This window comes from Eumetopias jubatus, unplaced genomic scaffold, assembly GCF_037043125.1.
Source record: "Eumetopias jubatus isolate StellerSeaLion01/CBP00866 unplaced genomic scaffold, mEumJub1_p1.0 scaffold_15, whole genome shotgun sequence".
Lineage (NCBI taxonomy): Eukaryota > Metazoa > Chordata > Mammalia > Carnivora > Otariidae > Eumetopias > Eumetopias jubatus.
This window is the reverse complement of record NW_028274821.1, coordinates 75982553-75999782: the sequence shown is the minus strand read 5'-3', so window position 1 is coordinate 75999782 and position 17230 is coordinate 75982553. Positions and strand designations below refer to the sequence as shown.

The 17230-nt window shown below is 45.6% G+C and overlaps 1 protein-coding gene across 20 annotated transcripts in view; it reads left to right on the top strand.

Moving 5' to 3' along the window:
• TNC (tenascin C) overlaps nt 1-17230 on the top strand; it is a 63660-nt gene that overhangs the window by 24012 nt on the left and 22418 nt on the right. The window contains exons 10-18 of one of the 20 annotated variants that reach the window (XM_088019184.1): nt 79-351; nt 928-1200; nt 1806-2078; nt 4522-4794; nt 7174-7446; nt 8617-8889; nt 11321-11596; nt 14872-15144; nt 16708-16980. The exons of 1 other annotated variant lie outside the window; for it this stretch is intronic. In XM_088019184.1, coding sequence (XP_087875310.1) covers nt 79-351; nt 928-1200; nt 1806-2078; nt 4522-4794; nt 7174-7446; nt 8617-8889; nt 11321-11596; nt 14872-15144; nt 16708-16980 — 2460 coding nt within the window. The remainder of the gene's footprint in view (nt 1-78; nt 352-927; nt 1201-1805; nt 2079-4521; nt 4795-7173; nt 7447-8616; nt 8890-11320; nt 11597-14871; nt 15145-16707; nt 16981-17230) is intronic. 18 more of the 20 variants (XM_088019186.1, XM_088019185.1, XM_088019187.1 and 15 more) reach the window with 18 other exon arrangements.

Below are 17230 nucleotides of genomic sequence, written 5' to 3'. Positions count from 1 at the left end.
GGGTTTGCCATTTCTGGGTTCCCAGAAGGAAAGGGGTTTGAGGAACAGTTTAACTGACCCATCTCTGTCATTATTCAGGCCATGCCCCTGAACTGGAAAACCTCACCGTGACCGAGGCTGGCTGGGATGGCCTCAAACTCAACTGGACCGCAGCTGACCAGGCCTATGAGCACTTTGTCATTCAGGTGCAGGAGGCCCACAGGATGGAGGCAGCTCAGAACCTCACGGTTCCTGGCAGCCTGCGGGCTGTGGACGTCCCGGGCCTCAAGGCGGCCACCCCCTATAGAGTCACCATCTATGGGGTGATCCGGGACTATAGGACACCGGTGCTCTCTGCCGAGGCCTCCACAGGTACCTCTCTCTCACTCTTCCGTTTCTAGCTTCTGTTGTCCCTAACAGGAAACTACCCACGGATCATCAGACACAACTCACTTTTGAATGGACTTCTTCTGCCCCAAGTTATAGCACTGTGGTGTCTAATAAAGGGGAGCCGTCAGGCTGTACGACTCCAGGGGCACCTTTGACACTGCACCCTATGTGAACCACACCCTTTGGGGTTGTGCAGAGCCCTGCCTGGGGACTATCCACACAGCCCCAGTGGCAGGGATCTTTAGCTTCGCAAACAGACTCCCTCCTGGTAAGGGATGTGAAGGCATTATATTTAAAAGGAAAGGAAAAAATCAGAAAATTAATCTCCCTGCCCACTGAAAGTTGGGGCAATTCTTGAATAAAATAAGATGACAAATATTTTTCTATACCTCATGTTCTTTGCTCTATTTCTCGAATTCAGGAAGCTGCATGATGCATGTTTATCTAAAGACAGTCCTATATTTTTAAGTAATCTAAAGCCTACTCTGGTGTCCAAGATTCCCTGAATCTTGCTGTGCGTGATTTGATCATTAAACTCCATTCTTTGTCCTTCTCCAGGGGAAGCTCCCAGTTTGGGAGAGGTCACGGTGTCCGAGGTGGGCTGGGATGCCCTCAGACTCAACTGGACTGCTCCGGAAGGAGCTTATGAACAGTTTTTCATTCAGGTGCAGGAGACTGACACGGTAGAGGCAGCCCAGAACCTCACAGTCCCAGGGGGACTGAGGTCCGTGGACCTGCCCGGGCTCAAAGCAGCCACTCATTATAGCGTCACCATCCGTGGGGTCACGCAGGACTTCAGCACGCCTCCTCTCTCTGTTGAAGTCTTGACAGGTATTCCAGACTAGCTCATTACTCTGCTTCCTCCCTGTGTCTCTGCTTGGGACAGATCAGAACTCTTCCTGCTGTAAGCTGGGCTCAGCCCCAGCCCCACTGGGGAATACCGGTGAATCATCCCTGCTTCCCTCCAAATGTCACATCCCTTATTTGGCCAAGTCGTAGTCTAGCGTGGTAGCCAATTCCATGGAAAATTCCACCTACTCTTCCCTTACAAAAGTGAGAGGTGGCTTTTCTTTCAAAGCAAGTTTCAGTCATAATAGCTAAGGAATTGGAAAGCACAGTTTGCAAGTGGAAAAAAAGGGGTCTGAGCTCATTTTAAGAACACACCAAGATTCCCCAAAGCCCCATTTATATGTTAAGAATGGAAGTTATGAACAATTCCTAGAACTATCTTTCATTCCCAGAGACTGAAGAGAAAAACCCTGGCTTTAGTGCCAATAGTCAGAGAGAGTGTGCTCAACACCTGCTGTAGGTCATGCATCTGTAATCAACACTAACCAGACAACTCATCCCAACCTCAACCAAAGTGTCATCTTACCTGAACCCCGGCATGCAATTACCTTTTTTTAGTAACTCAGCAACTCTGTGTCCTCATGCAGAGGAGGTTCCAGATCTGGGAAACCTCACAGTGACTGCGGTCCACTGGGATGGCCTCAGTCTGGACTGGACTGCCCCCGATGGGATCTGTGAGCAGTTTATCATTGAGATCCAGGAGGCTGACCAGGCCAAGGGAGCTCACAGTCTCACGGTTCCTGGCAGCCTGCGCTCTGTGGACATCCCAGGCCTCAGGGCCGGAACTCCTTACACGGCCACCCTGCACGGGCAGGTCAGAGGCCACAGCACTCCACCCCTTGTTGTGGAGGCCGTCACAGGTATAGGACCCTCCTTCCACACCAGGGACGTGACTGAGCCAACCTCTCTTTGGAATCGAGAACATTCCCCATGCATCAGAGTTTTATTCAATATTCCTGACAGGCAGTGCGAACGCAAGTTCGAACTCAGGGAGGTCTGGGTTGGAATTCCACTTTCCTGGCTGGATGTTCTTGGGTCTGTCGTTTGACATTTCTCAGCCTTCTCTTCTCACCTTCAATTTGGAGAACATACCCCACCTCAGAACATTGTCCTGAGCAGTGAATGAAACCATGACCAAAAGTGCTTAGCAAAGTTCCCATCCTGTGGTAAATACTGAACAGCAAATAGGTAAATATATCAGGTAGCAACGTATCCTAATGAAAATAGCAGAAACAGTAGGGCTGTGGCACAAGAATAAGGTCAGAACTTTCTAGAGAAATCTTATCACGAGTGGCCTCAGAGTCACTGACTGCCGTCCAACTTGTAGTACATCACTATGGAATAAGCTTTGAAGTGATCTGGCCATCTGCGGCCGAAACTGTCCGAGCCTCTCTCCCCTTAACAGATACTCAGGGCAGCAAGCACATTTCCAAGAAAGAACAGCCACATTTGACTTCAATGTTTTTCATTCAGTTTGGGGAGGAAAAACAATTTATCTCAATTTGTTCCCTGGAAATAATGCTGTTCCATCTGTTATAGGAAATGCTATGCTGTTTATGAGGTGTTTAGAAACAGCCTTAAAAAGAGCAAATGGGCCAAATTTTTGGTAGGGTTTTTATGCTGGGCCCTCCGTCCATACCCTTCTCTATACACCCTGTGTTTTGATAATACCACCCAAATAACCTAATTCAAATAAATTGTTCTTCTTGCTCGCATATACCAAGTAAATTTGGTCCTTGCTAGAAACTACACACAATTCCAAAACTGAGAAAAGCGATGTCACAATCCACCAAAGTTGGCAGACCAAATGAGCAAAAAGGGCTTTTGAGGCCCATGTGATCTGGATGCGGGATGCTAGCGGTCTCTACCTATAGTATGTAAACTTTTGTTTTGAGCAACAGAACTCCTTTTGCCCCACTTCATGACAGGTAAATGGACAGCTCTTCTCGGTGAGCTAGGGAGGCAGAGGGGCCTTCCTGCACTGATACCCCCCAAAAGCACCAAGGTCATGTGGTACAGCTTGAATCAGCCCCTCTAACAGGCTGAGTTTGCTCAGACTCTCACAGTACACTGAGTCCTGAAATACCTGAGAATAAGTACCTCGGGCGCACCTTTTTTGTGGCTGAAGTCCCTACAGATACTTCCTTTTCTAACTTCGAATCCATGGCCCCTTCAGCCGTTAAAAGAGAAAAGTCTGAGAGATTGCATTTAATCCTGAGAGGTGTTCCACTAAGCAGTGGGTTTTGCCATGTTCAGAATCCAGACTTCCTAAATCAGCAAAAAGAACTACGTTGAATTTCCTTCCTACGTGGTAGAAAGATAAACAGTGGGCCCTGCTATGCACCATTTACCGAGCAAAACATAATCACTTTTAACTAAAAGTGGGCACTCATCTTGCACAAATGGCTTTGCTTCATGATGCAGACATTCTTTATCCAGGCACGGAGTCCTCGCAGAAGGTGGGAGGGAAAGAACCGAGCCAAGAATCCAGCACAGAACATTTGATCCCTGAAAGCCGAGTAGAGTCCAGAGATAAAACAGCAGACTTGTCCAGACTGAGACAGCGTACACTTTATAAAGCCAGTCCGATAGTAGGTGGCCAGCAATAAGACAGTCCCTCCAGCGTGAAGTCATGAAAGAGACAGATAATTGTCTCCAATATGGCTGAGAAGTGCCAAGGGGAAGCATCTAAACAATGGTGTATTTGTTGGGCTGCCACTTACTGGGCACTCACTGTGGGTCAGGTATGACACTCAGGGGTTTTATAAATGGTATTTAGCCATCACACGGTCCAATGATAGGGCACTGTCAGCTCCCTATATAGGTGAGGAGAGTGAGACTCAGGAACGAGCTGAGTGATAGGTTCAAGACTACCCGGGGGATAAATATTGTTGGAATTCCAACCAAGGCTCAGCTGCCTGCAAAGCCTGCACTTTTAACCCTCCCTACCCCCCTTACCCTGACCCACAATCCCACTTTTCCAGCTGCCTTTTAGGTTCTGGCCATGCATGCCCAGGGACCTCCCAGGTGGGCTTATTCAGTGGTCCGCCGGATAGCATTGCCATCTCAAGGATGAACCATGCGGATCTTCCCCTTTCTGACCATTTTCAACTCCTGAAGAAAGCTGTGGCCAGGTTACAGCTGTTCAAGCTGGAAATAAACGCCCAGAGACCAAGAAGGACCACACATACCCACAAAAATTCTCACTCCTCTTCTGTCTTCCCTAGAGCTGGGCTGTGGGACGTTTGGTTTCCTCCTTTTGTGGTTTGCGGAACTGACAAATACCTCTCTGTCCTTCTTCAGAGGAGCTCCCCCAGCTGGGGGACTTAACCGTGACCGAGGCTGGCTGGGATGGCCTCAAACTCAACTGGACCACAACTGACCAGGCCTATGAGCACTTTGTCATTCAGGTGCAGGAGGCCAACTGGGTGGAGGCAGCTCAGAACCTCACGGTTCCCGGCAGCCTGCGGGCTGTGGATGTCCCGGGCCTCAAGGCTGCCACCCCTTATAGAGTCACCATATACGGGGTGATCCGGGGCTATAGGACACCGGTGCTCTCTGCCGAGGCCTCCACAGGTACCTTCCTCCCCACTGCTGATGCCCCTCCCCAAGCCGCCCTGCTTCCTCTTGAGAATGTGCAGAAAGTCAGCTTTTCTCCATGTCTGTGCAGAAGAGACTGTGCAGAAAGTCAGCTTTTCTCCATGTCTGAGTCCTTCCCTTCTGTCGCTTAGTGGCTGGCGTGCATGCTCAGAGACGTCCCTGTGAACTGTGCCTTCGTCTACAAGCCTCTGCCATTTCGAGAATGAATGATACAGATGTTGCCTTTTCTGACCTCCAGCCTTCAGCCTCTCCCAGCCTTTACCTAGTCTTACCACTTTCTGTTCCAGGAGACAGCCGGATGGTTTTAATTCTCTTCTCCAGGGCTGGAATATAACTAAAAGCCGCCCCTTGCCATGTGTGAGTTCCAGTTGAGCACAGATTATTTACTTTAGAGAGTCCTTTTGCTAGTTGGAAATGGTGCTTTACTATCCCAAATCCCTCAAGGGTATGGGCACTGTGGTTCTTGCATTTAAAAGAAATGTTTTAATTTAAATGTTTCTTTAAAATGCGCTGAGTATAATGAGAGAACTGAATTACCCTCCTCTGGGCAATTCCCTCAGAGATACTGAGTCATTGTTAGAACCCCAAATTAGCAAATAGCTAGACCAAAAAGGAAAAAAAAAAAAATCACACAATTATGACTGGAGACAGTACCAAAGAAAAAACCATTCATTAGAAGTCCACACAGCGGCGTTTGAAGCAAGGAATGTCCCAGGCTATGAATGTCAAATTTCTGATGCCCTTTTTTGCTCTCTTAATCAAGAGGTGCTCCCTGGAGTTTTGGCCTTGGCGTGGTTCACTCCCAGCGCCCACCCAGGACCGTGCGTTAAACTTGACCTGTCCCGCCGCTCCAGTGGCAAGGCATTCAGAAGCCCCCAGGAGCCTGCAACAGTGAGCAGCCTTCCCCAACGCTGTTTCCCATTTCTCCCCTTCCGACATGCCTCCACTGGGTGGACGCTCAGCAGAGCTGTCATGTTTGGTTCTGCGGGGACCTGCCCCACTTTTAGATAATTACTACCACTAAACTTCCATACAAACCCATGCAACTTCCTTGATCCTAGCAAAAGCATAGCTCTGCATTTTAGCCTCGATCATTTCAATCATTCTGGCCGAGATAAACATAATACAGACAGCCACTGTATGAATGATGACCTTGAAATGCCCAGAAATTGCAACTGAGGTGCCCTGGATGGATCCAGGGCCCTTTGATCTGACATAGGGATCATAAATCACCCCTTCCCAGAAGGCAAGAGAAATCACCTGCCATTTCTGATCTTTCCTGCAGATCTTATGGTTTGGGTGCCCTTAGTACTCGTGTGTGTGTGTGTGTGTGTGTGTGTGTGTGTGTGTGTGTGTGTGTGTGTGTTTCTTTTTAATGATAGCAACAGTCTTGTTTCTGATGAATTGGTAGGAGGGGAGAAGGGTTGTAATTCCATCTGATCTGTGTGTCACTACATCTGATGGGATGGGAAGGCCTTCTCCTTCCCTGCTAGAGAAGCAATACTAGCTCTTCCCACCCTGCTTCTGCCTGCCTTCCAACTGTTTTATTCCTGCTGCATGATAAAGCGATTATGCACTGGTAGGACCGTCTCCCAGACAGAATGCTATTTCTTGGCCGAACAGGGTGACCTGAATGCCTTGCATCGGCTCAGCTCTCCTGGTTGGCAATGCAGTAGTGGCTTTCTTGGCTCACGGAGAAGCAGTTAAGAGAGAACGAGCTATTCCAACAGAATATGAAAACAGCCGGCCCTTGTCAGGAATATGAAGACAATACCAAGAACCACACTGACGAGTTGCCAGTTTCCTTTAAGTCACAAAAGCAGAAGCCTCAAGGTACCACCTTGGGAGGGTAATGGCATCAGAATTACTTAGTCTTCATTTAAATAGATGGGAGCTCCCTGGAAGCAAAGGATGACCCCAGGAGGGAGCCAACTTGGGGTCTCCTGAGTGCAATTCAAGAGACTGGGAGCTGCCGACGTGCCCATCTTTTGAGCAATGGCCAGCATCCCTGCGGTGGGGCTCCCCTGGAGCATCTGAGCTTAGGCACCACAGTTCCTGCTGACATCATTTAGACGGCTTCTCACATGCAGGATCTCAGCCAGCCTGATCACGTAAGGCAGCTCCAGAGCAGGGAAATCCAACTGCCCAATCTTCCTTTTGGTCTTCTCCTGTTAACAAACCCCCCCTCTTTCTTTCTCATCAGCACTGCTGGGTAACACCTGCTGCATTTCACCATAACACTGAACCGGCAGATCCTTCTACCTAGCTGTGGTTCTATTAACAACCTCAGTCTTAAAACACAAGCCAAATCATTAACCCCTGATTTTTTTTCTTCTCTCCTACCTCCCTTTTCAGCCACAGGACCTGAAATTGGAAACTTAACTGTTTCTGACATAACTCCTGAGAGCTTCAATCTCTCCTGGACAGCCACCGATGGGGCCTTCGAGACCTTTACCATTGAAATTGTTGATTCCAATAGGTTCTTGGAGACGATGGAATATAATATCTCTGGTGCTGAACGAACTGCCCACATCTCAGGGCTACACCCTAATAATCATTTTGTTATCTACCTCTCGGGACTTGCTCCCAGCATCCGGACCCAAGTCATCAGTGCCACGGCCACCACAGGTACATCTGCTTTCTCCCGTGTCTGACACCCTCTCTCCAGGTTTCCAGAATCTTCTTTGCAAGGTGAAGCCGCTCCTTCTTGCCCACTGAGGCACAAACCATAACGCATTGAACCCCTCCAGGATGCGAGACTGGAGCACTGCTTAACATAACTCTCTTCCAACAGCAGCCCAAATGGTGGATTTCCATGAAGCCCCTTGCCTGATCTATTACTGACCAGGACATGTGCAGCCTTAAATGTAGTCTGGTCCAGATTGCCATATGGAATCTGGAGAAAAAAATTCTGCCCTTCCGTACCTAAAAAGCCAGAGTTGTCCTTGATTTGGAAAGATGTCTGCATCAGTCAAAGAGGTCTTAAAAATTATATTTTGTGTTACCCTAGTATCTTTGGCCTCTAAATACCCAAGTATCCCAATGATTTAATGAAATTGTGTTGGTGCTATTTTTTTTTCAACTGCAAAAATGTTAAAAAAAAAAAAAAAAAGCAGATTACTAATCAGATGGGTGCACAAGGAAGTGGTACCATCCGGAACGCCTGGATTCCATCACGACCTCTGGGAGCAAAGACCTGAGCATGCTGTCTTGCCCCCAGAGAGTGAATGGTTGATTTCAAAAGTGGAAGTAGTCATGTTTAAATAAGGAAGTTGGTCAACCAAAGCATAAGCTGCTCTTACTTAAATTTGTAGTGTCTGTGGTAATACATACTACACGAGATGCTCTCCGGCATGCAGCAAAAGAGAATTTTCTATCTGAATTTAGAAAGGAGAAGCTTATCCATTCAAAAGAGCATTCTTAGCACATTTTGGACAGTGAATCAGTGAATCCAAGAAAAGAGTTCACATCATAGCATCAAAATCATCTATCACTTAGCCACCCATGGCAGAGGGAGGGTCTGTCCTCATTCTACGTGAGACTACAAATTGTCAGCAGGGTGATGGAGCGGTCGGCCCCACCAGATTCAAGTACACTGAGACCTAGGGAAGAAAACCACCCAACCCCATCCATTCATTTCTCATGGCTCAAACTGGGCTTCAACAAAGGACCAGTGCCTTTATCAAAGGATGAAGTCTAAAACTTTATGGATTTAGTCTTACGTGTTTTGGGTTTTGACTCTGTAACCATGTTTTAAACTGATGCGCTTTCATTATTTTTTTTTTCTGCTTGCTTTAGTAGCCGAACCTCTCCTTAGCCACCTCACTATCTCAAATGTGACCTGGGCCAGTGTGTCCCTCTCGTGGAAAGCCCAGGAGGCTACCTTTGATAGCTTTCTTATAGAAGTTAGGAATTCTGACCCCCACCAGGAGACGGTGGTGCATTCTGTGCCTGCAGCATCTCGCAGCTCTGTCATCACCAACCTCAAAGCTTCTTCTAATTACACTGCCCACCTTCACGGGCTGATTGGCGGGCACCGTGTTCAGACTCTGATGGCCCAGGCAACCACAGGTATTTCCCACGACGGCTTCTTCTCTCTCCATTAAACTTTGTCTGAGGATCATTCAAAAAAAAAAAGAAAAATTACTCGCTACCCATTTTTCATCCTCCTAGTTCCTCCAGATCGTTCTCAAATTTGATAGAGCCACCCAAATCAGAGCCTTAAAACTTAAAAAAAAAAGCTCTCACCCCAAATTACGGAACTTCAACGTCAACCTCTTTTTCCTAAATAGGCACTCACATCTGGAGTTGCTCTGTGTGTTTGTATAGAGTTAACCTGACTTGCTTTGGTTGAATTTTAAATCATCCTTCCATCTGATCTTGAATAATCGTTTCCAGTTCCACCCATTATCATCTGCCTGTGGTCTAATCAGAGTTTGCCTATGTCATATTCAAAGAGGTGCATGCATGCCAGTTTTGGTCCCCTGATCAGAATGTTCTACCCCTTTCTCTCCCTCTTCTCTCCCCCAAGATTCTAAAAAGCAGTGCCAGTAGCATGCAGAGAAAAGACCCTAACACACGTGAGAGGACCCAGTGGTCTCATCGTGTTCTTGAGACTTCTATTTGCTTGCCTTCCCTACAAACCGACTGTTCTCTTTTGACATTTACCCTATGAAGCATGCTTTGTCATCTACTGACACCTGTCACGAAATGTCAGTCTTCTTTCATCTGTCATCTTGTCCAAATCTTGGTGCATGTGGTGAACTGAAAAGATCTGTGTTTCCTGGAAGTAGACAGCATGTCCAGGAATTGTTTTGAAGGGTCAGAACTGGGGAGGGAAAGATGTCCCAGCTTGCATGGAACACTGCTCCTACCTTCCCTCTCTGTCTCTCTCAGGTTCTTCTTGCTCCTCACTTTTCAGCTTGGCCTCACCCTTTGGGAGAGAGCTGGAGGTCAAGCTGGCCATGAGAATCCAGGTCTTACTCTGCATGGTGAATGTGTTCCCACTGCCAGTCTCTGTCCGGGAGCATGAGAAGAGTCCTAACATGCATCCTTACTTGGAGAGATTGCTCCCACAGCAAAATACAGGGAAAGAGCAAACAGAGGCCTACCTTTCTACCTTTAGTGTGGTTGAAGTAATTTGCCTTTAGTTGTGGCTAAAAATTACAGCATCATTAGCTTCTCAAATGAGTTGCTAAGGAGGAGATCCCGGGCTGTCCCTTACAGCTATATTCTGCTTCTGAGCCAGGTCCTTGTTGCCCTTGGAGACTTTGTGGCATCGAATTATACTGTGCAATTGTCCAGTTAAAGTTTCTCCAGGTGAGCCCCTTCTTTCCCCCTAACCCTAGAGCTCCAGGCACACAGCTCCCAAGTCCCTGGAGGAAATAGTCTGCTTCTCTTCCTAACCCTAAAGGCTGGCCCTGGTACCTCAAGCCTCCAGGACTGCTGCCTCTTTCTAAAATACAGTTGGAGTTGAACTTATTTTAGTGGTAGTATGACTTGATAAGTGTGCATTGAGGAGGTCAGACCATCTACATTCCAGCTGAAACTAGCAGTGCAGGCCCCCTACATTAAAAATGAGTTCCCTTCATCACTGATCTCCTAGTCCTTAAGGGAGAAGAGAAACTTAACCTCCAGGGGAACCAGCTATCTTTGCAAATTATCCAGTAAGTGAATTTCCTAGGCAGAAAATGCAACACCTAGATAAATTTTCTTTTAACTTCTGCATACACCAGGAATGATTTCATGAAAGCTATTTTACCTTTGCTTCATTTAGGGTAGGATGCAGATTTCCCTATGGCATATAGGAAACCTTTAGATTTCTAAATACTATGGAGAATTTCTCTTGTATGGATATTAGCCTTTAATTTGTACAATCCAAACAGATCAAAAGAAGACTAAACAAGGAAACTTCAAAGTAGCATTTTCTAAGCTGTGCTCAGTGGAGCACCAACTCCTTGAGATGTTCAAAGAATATTTCTCAGAACGGGTATCCATTGATCAGTAAGTTTGTGAAATTCTGGCTACACAAAATTAAGTAGGTTTCTTTATAGAACCAGCATTTCAGAGGCTATAAAATGCTAACATGCTTTGTAAACCTCTAGGGTGAGACAGAATATCCATAAATACTTCACTATAAAGCTGTTTTTCTTAGAACGTCTTACGGAGCTAATGGCCCACTGCAAACCTTAGAAATGCACCCTTAATATTCTGTGTTACTCCTATCTACCATTCTAATGGATTGTTCACTTGTCTTCATACATGGCCAGCAAATGGTCATGTCTGTCCTTACAAAGAATGCACATCCATGCCTGCAGAAAAAGCAATGTATTCTCTAGCATTATAGTCAAGCAGGTGTAGCCACAGCCTGATACACTACGTTTCTGCAAATATTTGGAGGGATTGGCACTTTCGTGTCCTATGGCTACATTCTGGAAAAATCCACTGCTTCATCTAATCATGTCTCTCTCTTTCTCTTTCGCCCATGTCCCTTTCCCTTCAGAGCCAGAGCCACAGTTGGGCATGCTAATCCTTAGCAATGTTACTCCTGACAGCTTCAACGTGACCTGGACCGCTCGAGCCGGGCCTTTTGCAAAGATTGTTGTCAATGTTAGCGATTCTCACTCGCTGTATGAGCCCCAGCAATTCACGGTCTCAGGAGACACACAGCACGCTCACGTCACGGGCTTGGTGGAGAACACTGGCTATGACGTTAGTGTGGCAGGGACCACCTGGGCTGGGGACCCCACCAGGCCCCTCACTGCCTTTGTCATGACAGGTACTCATTCAGAGGTTCTTGCTTGTCTGTTTAGAATTCTGAGATGGGGAGCAGGGGAAAGGTGACAGACATTCTAAGGGGAAATTCAACCCCAAATACAGTCTTCACCCCGGATGTAAATGTCTAAGTGAAGAGAGAGCAGAGCCTATGGCAAAGATGGGTATTTCACAGCCATTTGTGGGAAATGGAGACCATGTATTCGACAGCTGCATAAAGTTTCCAGGGATTTCCCTGCCTAGCTTTATGGGCTGATCCATATTTTAGCGATTCTGGCTGAAGAGTGAGTTCTAAATAACAGCTAAGAGCAGGAATTTTGTCCATAAATCATGCTATGTAAGGCAGTTTATAAAACACCTGCCCCAGAAATGCAATAATTTATCTTTTTCTTTAAAAAAAAAATACTTTGTCTTAAATCAACATCTATAACAGATTACTGAATGTTTGACCTAGGATAGCAGATAAATCCAAACTTAATTAAAGTTTACGCATTTATTGAATGTGACATCTAACCTCTCTTTGAATTATGTAAGAACTGCATAAAGATATGGCCTTCCATTCTCTTGCCTGAGATTATCCCAAATCAATGGCAAAGACTGCAAATGGTGTCGATTTACCAAATCTCTAGCCTGACAAACCTCAGGAAATATTTAGAAGTCTCTTGCCTTCCACTAATGATAATTTTCAGGAGACTGACTTTGCCTACTGATTCTCACATTAAACCAGGCCTCTCCCAGCATCTAAATTGCTGCCCATAAGATATGTTAATACGTTCAATTAAATATTTAATTGGAGGCAGCCGTGATGACCTCGAAGCGTGAGGGTTTTGATATCAGGCCTGAGTGGTTTCTGATCTTCTCCCACATCTTTTTAGCTGCATAACCTTGGCTGGTGTTTAACTGCTCTGAATTCCAATTTCCTTATGAATGAAGAAAGGACACCCACAGCTACTTGGGGGCAGCCCTTGTCTCGGGAATTAAATGGATACAATGAACTTTAATGTCCTGGCATCCAGCAGGCATCTTACAGATGCTAGGTTCTTTCCATTTCCTAGCAATAGGAGGGGAGCAGTGTTCTGAAAAATAAGCCACAAGTCTAGACAGAAACTCAGCAACTATTGTTATGAAACCCTGACTTTCTTATGGTTTTTAAGAGAACACGTACATGTTTTAATGGGAGATCAGAAAGTGGTTATATTTTCTGTCCCGTTGCCTACTGTGAATTCAGTCGTTCAGACAAGTCTTCAAATACACAACATGCTCATTTCTGAGTGGGGCGGGGGAGGGAGCGGTGGGGACTTCCATTCTCTCGTGTCCCAAAGCCATGAGATGAGCAGGAGGGGAGGAATGGCTCCTGGTCAGTCAGGCCCTTACTTGTCGCCTGCCTTACGTCCCGCAGGACCTCCCACAGAACAGAGAGAAGAAAGGCAGGCTGGGAGTGCTGGTGTTGGGAATCCTAGATCTGGTTACAGCATTGTCTCAGCTAATCCCTGAAGTGAAAAGACCCTGAGTTTTAAAAGAAGCATATTTTTTAAAAAGAAAAAGGAAAAAAAAAGCTGAACATGAATGACTATAAATAACAAGCCCTTGATTGACTAATTAGCCTGAACACTCTCCTTTTCATTAGAATCCGCCGCTTTGATGGGGCGGAGGTGCAAAAGGGCTAGCTATCAAGAGAGGTGCCATTTATCTAAACAAAACTCAGCAACAGAACTTGAGACCCTTGTCCTGCAGACGGAGGCCTCTTTGCACAGGATATGCGATTTCATCTCTGCCTTTGATAGAGTTATGATCTGGGAGAGATCCTTGCATGGTAAAAAAAAAAAAAAAAAGCCTCAAAACAAACAGCAAGTGTGTTAAGTAAGTACAGGTCCAAGCTGCAACAAAATTTAAATCTCTGCTTCAAGAATGAGGGCATTCATTCACTTGTTCATTGAATCACCAAAATCTTTTTTTTAAACATTTTTCTTTACATCCCGTGGATTAGGCTCTGGGTATTAGTGTAAGGTCATTTATCTCTTTGAACGTTTCTATTGAGAAGTAATGGAAAAGGTGCCTCTAAATGAGGTGGGGCTAAAGCAGCCTTGGTTATGGAGTTTCCAGCCCCATGCCCCCTCCAATGAAAATCACATTCACCAATACCACGTTTTGTTTTGCTAGAGGCACTGGACCTTCTCCACCGATCCTACTTACGCCTCCAGACTTGCCAGCCCTGATGGAGTCGACTAATTAGACGTTGGCTCAGGGTGTGGAAAGAGCATTGAGCTTGGAATCAGATGGCCTGGGTGGGAGGCCAGCTTAGCCATCCAGTAGATGTGTGATTCTGGATAAGTTATTGACCTCCATTTCCTTAGATGTCATGGGGGCGAGGGGACAGGTAACAATAGCTATTTCACGTGTCATTTAAATAGGAAAACGGATGCGAAGCCTGATCAGTTGGGAAATAATGGCACTTAGAAACTTGAGTGATATAAGCTCAGTCCTTTTGGAAATCCCAGTGTGTGAAGACCCCTTGACACCTAAGAAATAAGGGTCCCTGGAACACAGATGTTTGGTAAATGATTGAATAGATGACAACAGAACTTGCTAAAGATCTGGACATGTCTTTATCTCCTGACTTTATCCAGGAAAACAAACAGTCAAAGAATTAACGAATCTTAGTATTCCTTACTGGGCCGCAACCATGATTTGTTAATTCTGACACATAAAAAAAACTTACCCTCTCCCTCTAGTTCAGCTTATGAGGATATATGTCACTAATGCGCCTCATCAACTTGATTCAAAATGCAAACTAGAAGTGGGATACACATATGAAGTGTACCAAAAAGGAAGTATATGAGTATATTTGGGAGGAAAAAAGTTGATTTCCTTCAAGACCTTCAGAAGAAAGTGGGAGGCAGAGAAAGGAATCCAAAACCAACAAAAGCTATCCAATTTCATAGGGAAAAATTCATGGCCTTTGCAGTAAGACCCAGCTAAAAACCTTGCTCTGTCACATCCTAGCTCTGTGATGACTTTGGCCAAGCCAGTCAACCTCTTTGAAACTCAGGGTGTTTTGCCTGCACATTGGGAATAATGTCTATCACATAGGCCTGTTGAGAGATTGACATGAGATAACATCATCTGGCCCCCAATAACCTTTTACTAAATATTCATTTTCTCAGAATTTAACACATTTGGTGGTTGATTGGGTATCTGTTGGTATTCGTGGAGACGTGTGCTATCTCAGCAGGGTCAGAGCTGCTAACCTGAGTTATTTTCACTCCTCCCTTCTTTCAGAGGCCCTGCCCCTTCTGGAAAACCTAACCATTTCCGACATTAATCCCTACGGGTTCACAGTTTCCTGGATGGCATCGGAGAATGCCTTTGACAGCTTCCTAGTAACGGTGGTGGATTCTGGGAAGCTGCTGGACCCCCAGGAATTCACACTTTCAGGAACCCAGAGGAAGCTGGAGCTTAGAGGCCTCATAACTGGCATTGGCTATGAGGTTGTGGTCTCTGGTTTCACCCAAGGGCACCAAACCAAGCCCTTGAGGGCTGAGATTGTTACAGGTACTTAGATTCAAGTGAGCCATTTTCTCACCTCCTTGGTTCTCTTCCGTGTAATCCATCTACCACATCACCATGGTTTTAACATCCTTGTCCATTTTCTCTACATAATCCATAGATGTGGCCTGCTCTTTTATGTTTCCCCCCACACTCTCCCTTGTCTTGTGTCTCTACTGAGCACTCCTCTTCTCCCACTGCAGAAACGAGAAGGTCGAAATGTTTGCCTCTTAGCATCCCAAATCTTTTAGACCATGTCTTGTCCATAGTTGTTGTGTGCTTACTCCACATCATTCTCTTCTGTGTACATCCTGGCTGGTCCTCAGCGATGTTTCAGCCTTCTCAAAAGAAATATACCAATGAGTATATTTCAAAAACTTATTTTTTACATTTGCCATCTCAACATCTCAACAGTGACCTTGATAAACTTACCAGGTGGGCTCGTTATTGGAAACCCAACTGCAAACTTATTATATTGGTCAACACTAATGTCATAGAGATTCCTTGACACAGACTAAATCCATAATTTTCTCAAGACTAATAATTCCTTCAGACATATAGCATTAACAACTTTAACAGTCAAAAATCTGTGTTTCCCAAAGTCTTTCCAGATTTTACTAGTTCTATAGGATATTCAAAGGTCCTGCTTGGTGAAGAAGTTCCATGTTCAAATAAGTTTGGAAACATAGTTTAATAGGATCCTTGACAACAAGGCTTTACAGAATATCCCAACGTGCATGTGTCCCTCCTGAGAGGGACTTACCCAGGCAGTATTTCCCAAACTTATTTGACACCGGATACCTTTTAAGGAAGAAGAACAAACAGGAATAATTTGCTCTGAGTACACTTTGGGAAACTCAGCTCTAAATTTACCTTGACAATGAGTTTTGTCTAGTGAAGGCAATCCAAAATCATATACCTTGAGTCCAAAGAATGGAGTATAAGAGGTTCCAAGCCTCAGTTCTACCCTCTGGACTCTTGTCTAATGGTTTAAAAAGCAAGCAACAAAGTCAAGAGTAGGAGCCTTCTTTGAGTACAACAGTTCCAAGAAAAACGCAAAAAGACCATAACATTTGTAACATTTTAAAAGCCATTTTGCTCAGGATCAAGGGAAATATAATCAGCAGTATCATCATGGGCAACTCTACAGATCGTTAATACTGGTTTATTTGTCTTTTCAAAAGGAAAAGAAAAAGGTCTCACAGAGGATGGGCACTCAGCCATTGGAAGACAGAGAGCAAATGTAAACAAGTTACTGGCTTTGACCTTGTTTAATAATGCATGGGAGGGGCCAAAGCAGAGTCCAGATGTGGATTTATAGAATTGCTTTTAGACAAAACTCACATATGCAAGCATCCACTTGGCTTGTATTGGATGTGTGAATTCCATCTTTCCCTTCTCCTGGACCTACTTGTTTATGTTGAATGATTTTATTTTCGGGATCTCAGGACACTTCTGTCCCTGAGAGCCAGGGCCACTGCATACTGATAACCCCCCCTGCAGAAGAAGACTGCACGGGCTGGGAAATGATGTTCTCTCTCCTCCTCCCACCATGTTCTCCTCCTCTAGAAGCCGAGCCAGAGGTGGACAACCTTCTGGTTTCAGATGCCACCCCAGATGGTTTCCGTCTGTCCTGGACAGCTGATGAAGGGGTCTTCGACAATTTTGTTCTCAAAATCAGAGATACCAAAAAGCAGTCTGAGCCACTGGAAATAACCCTGCTTGCCCCCGAACGAACCAGGGACATAACTGGTCTCAGAGAGGCCACTGAGTATGAAATTGAACTCTATGGAATAAGCAGTGGAAGGCGATCCCAACCAGTCCGAGCCCTAGCAACCACAGGTACCGTACATAAACAGGAGAGAAGCAAGAAAAGTCGTTGACTCGGGGGTCTTCTTTCACAGGGCTGGGAAATTGCAAGAGCTTTGGGTGCAGCCAAGCTCTTTCAATTATAGACAGTGTGAGTGTGGATGATTTGGCTGAGTCTTTATGCCAGAGGACCCTGATGCCATTTAGTTAATGGAGTTGTGAGGATTGAATGAGGTAATTCATGGCAAGCCCATAGCAGAGGCTCCGGTGCATAGCAAGGGCT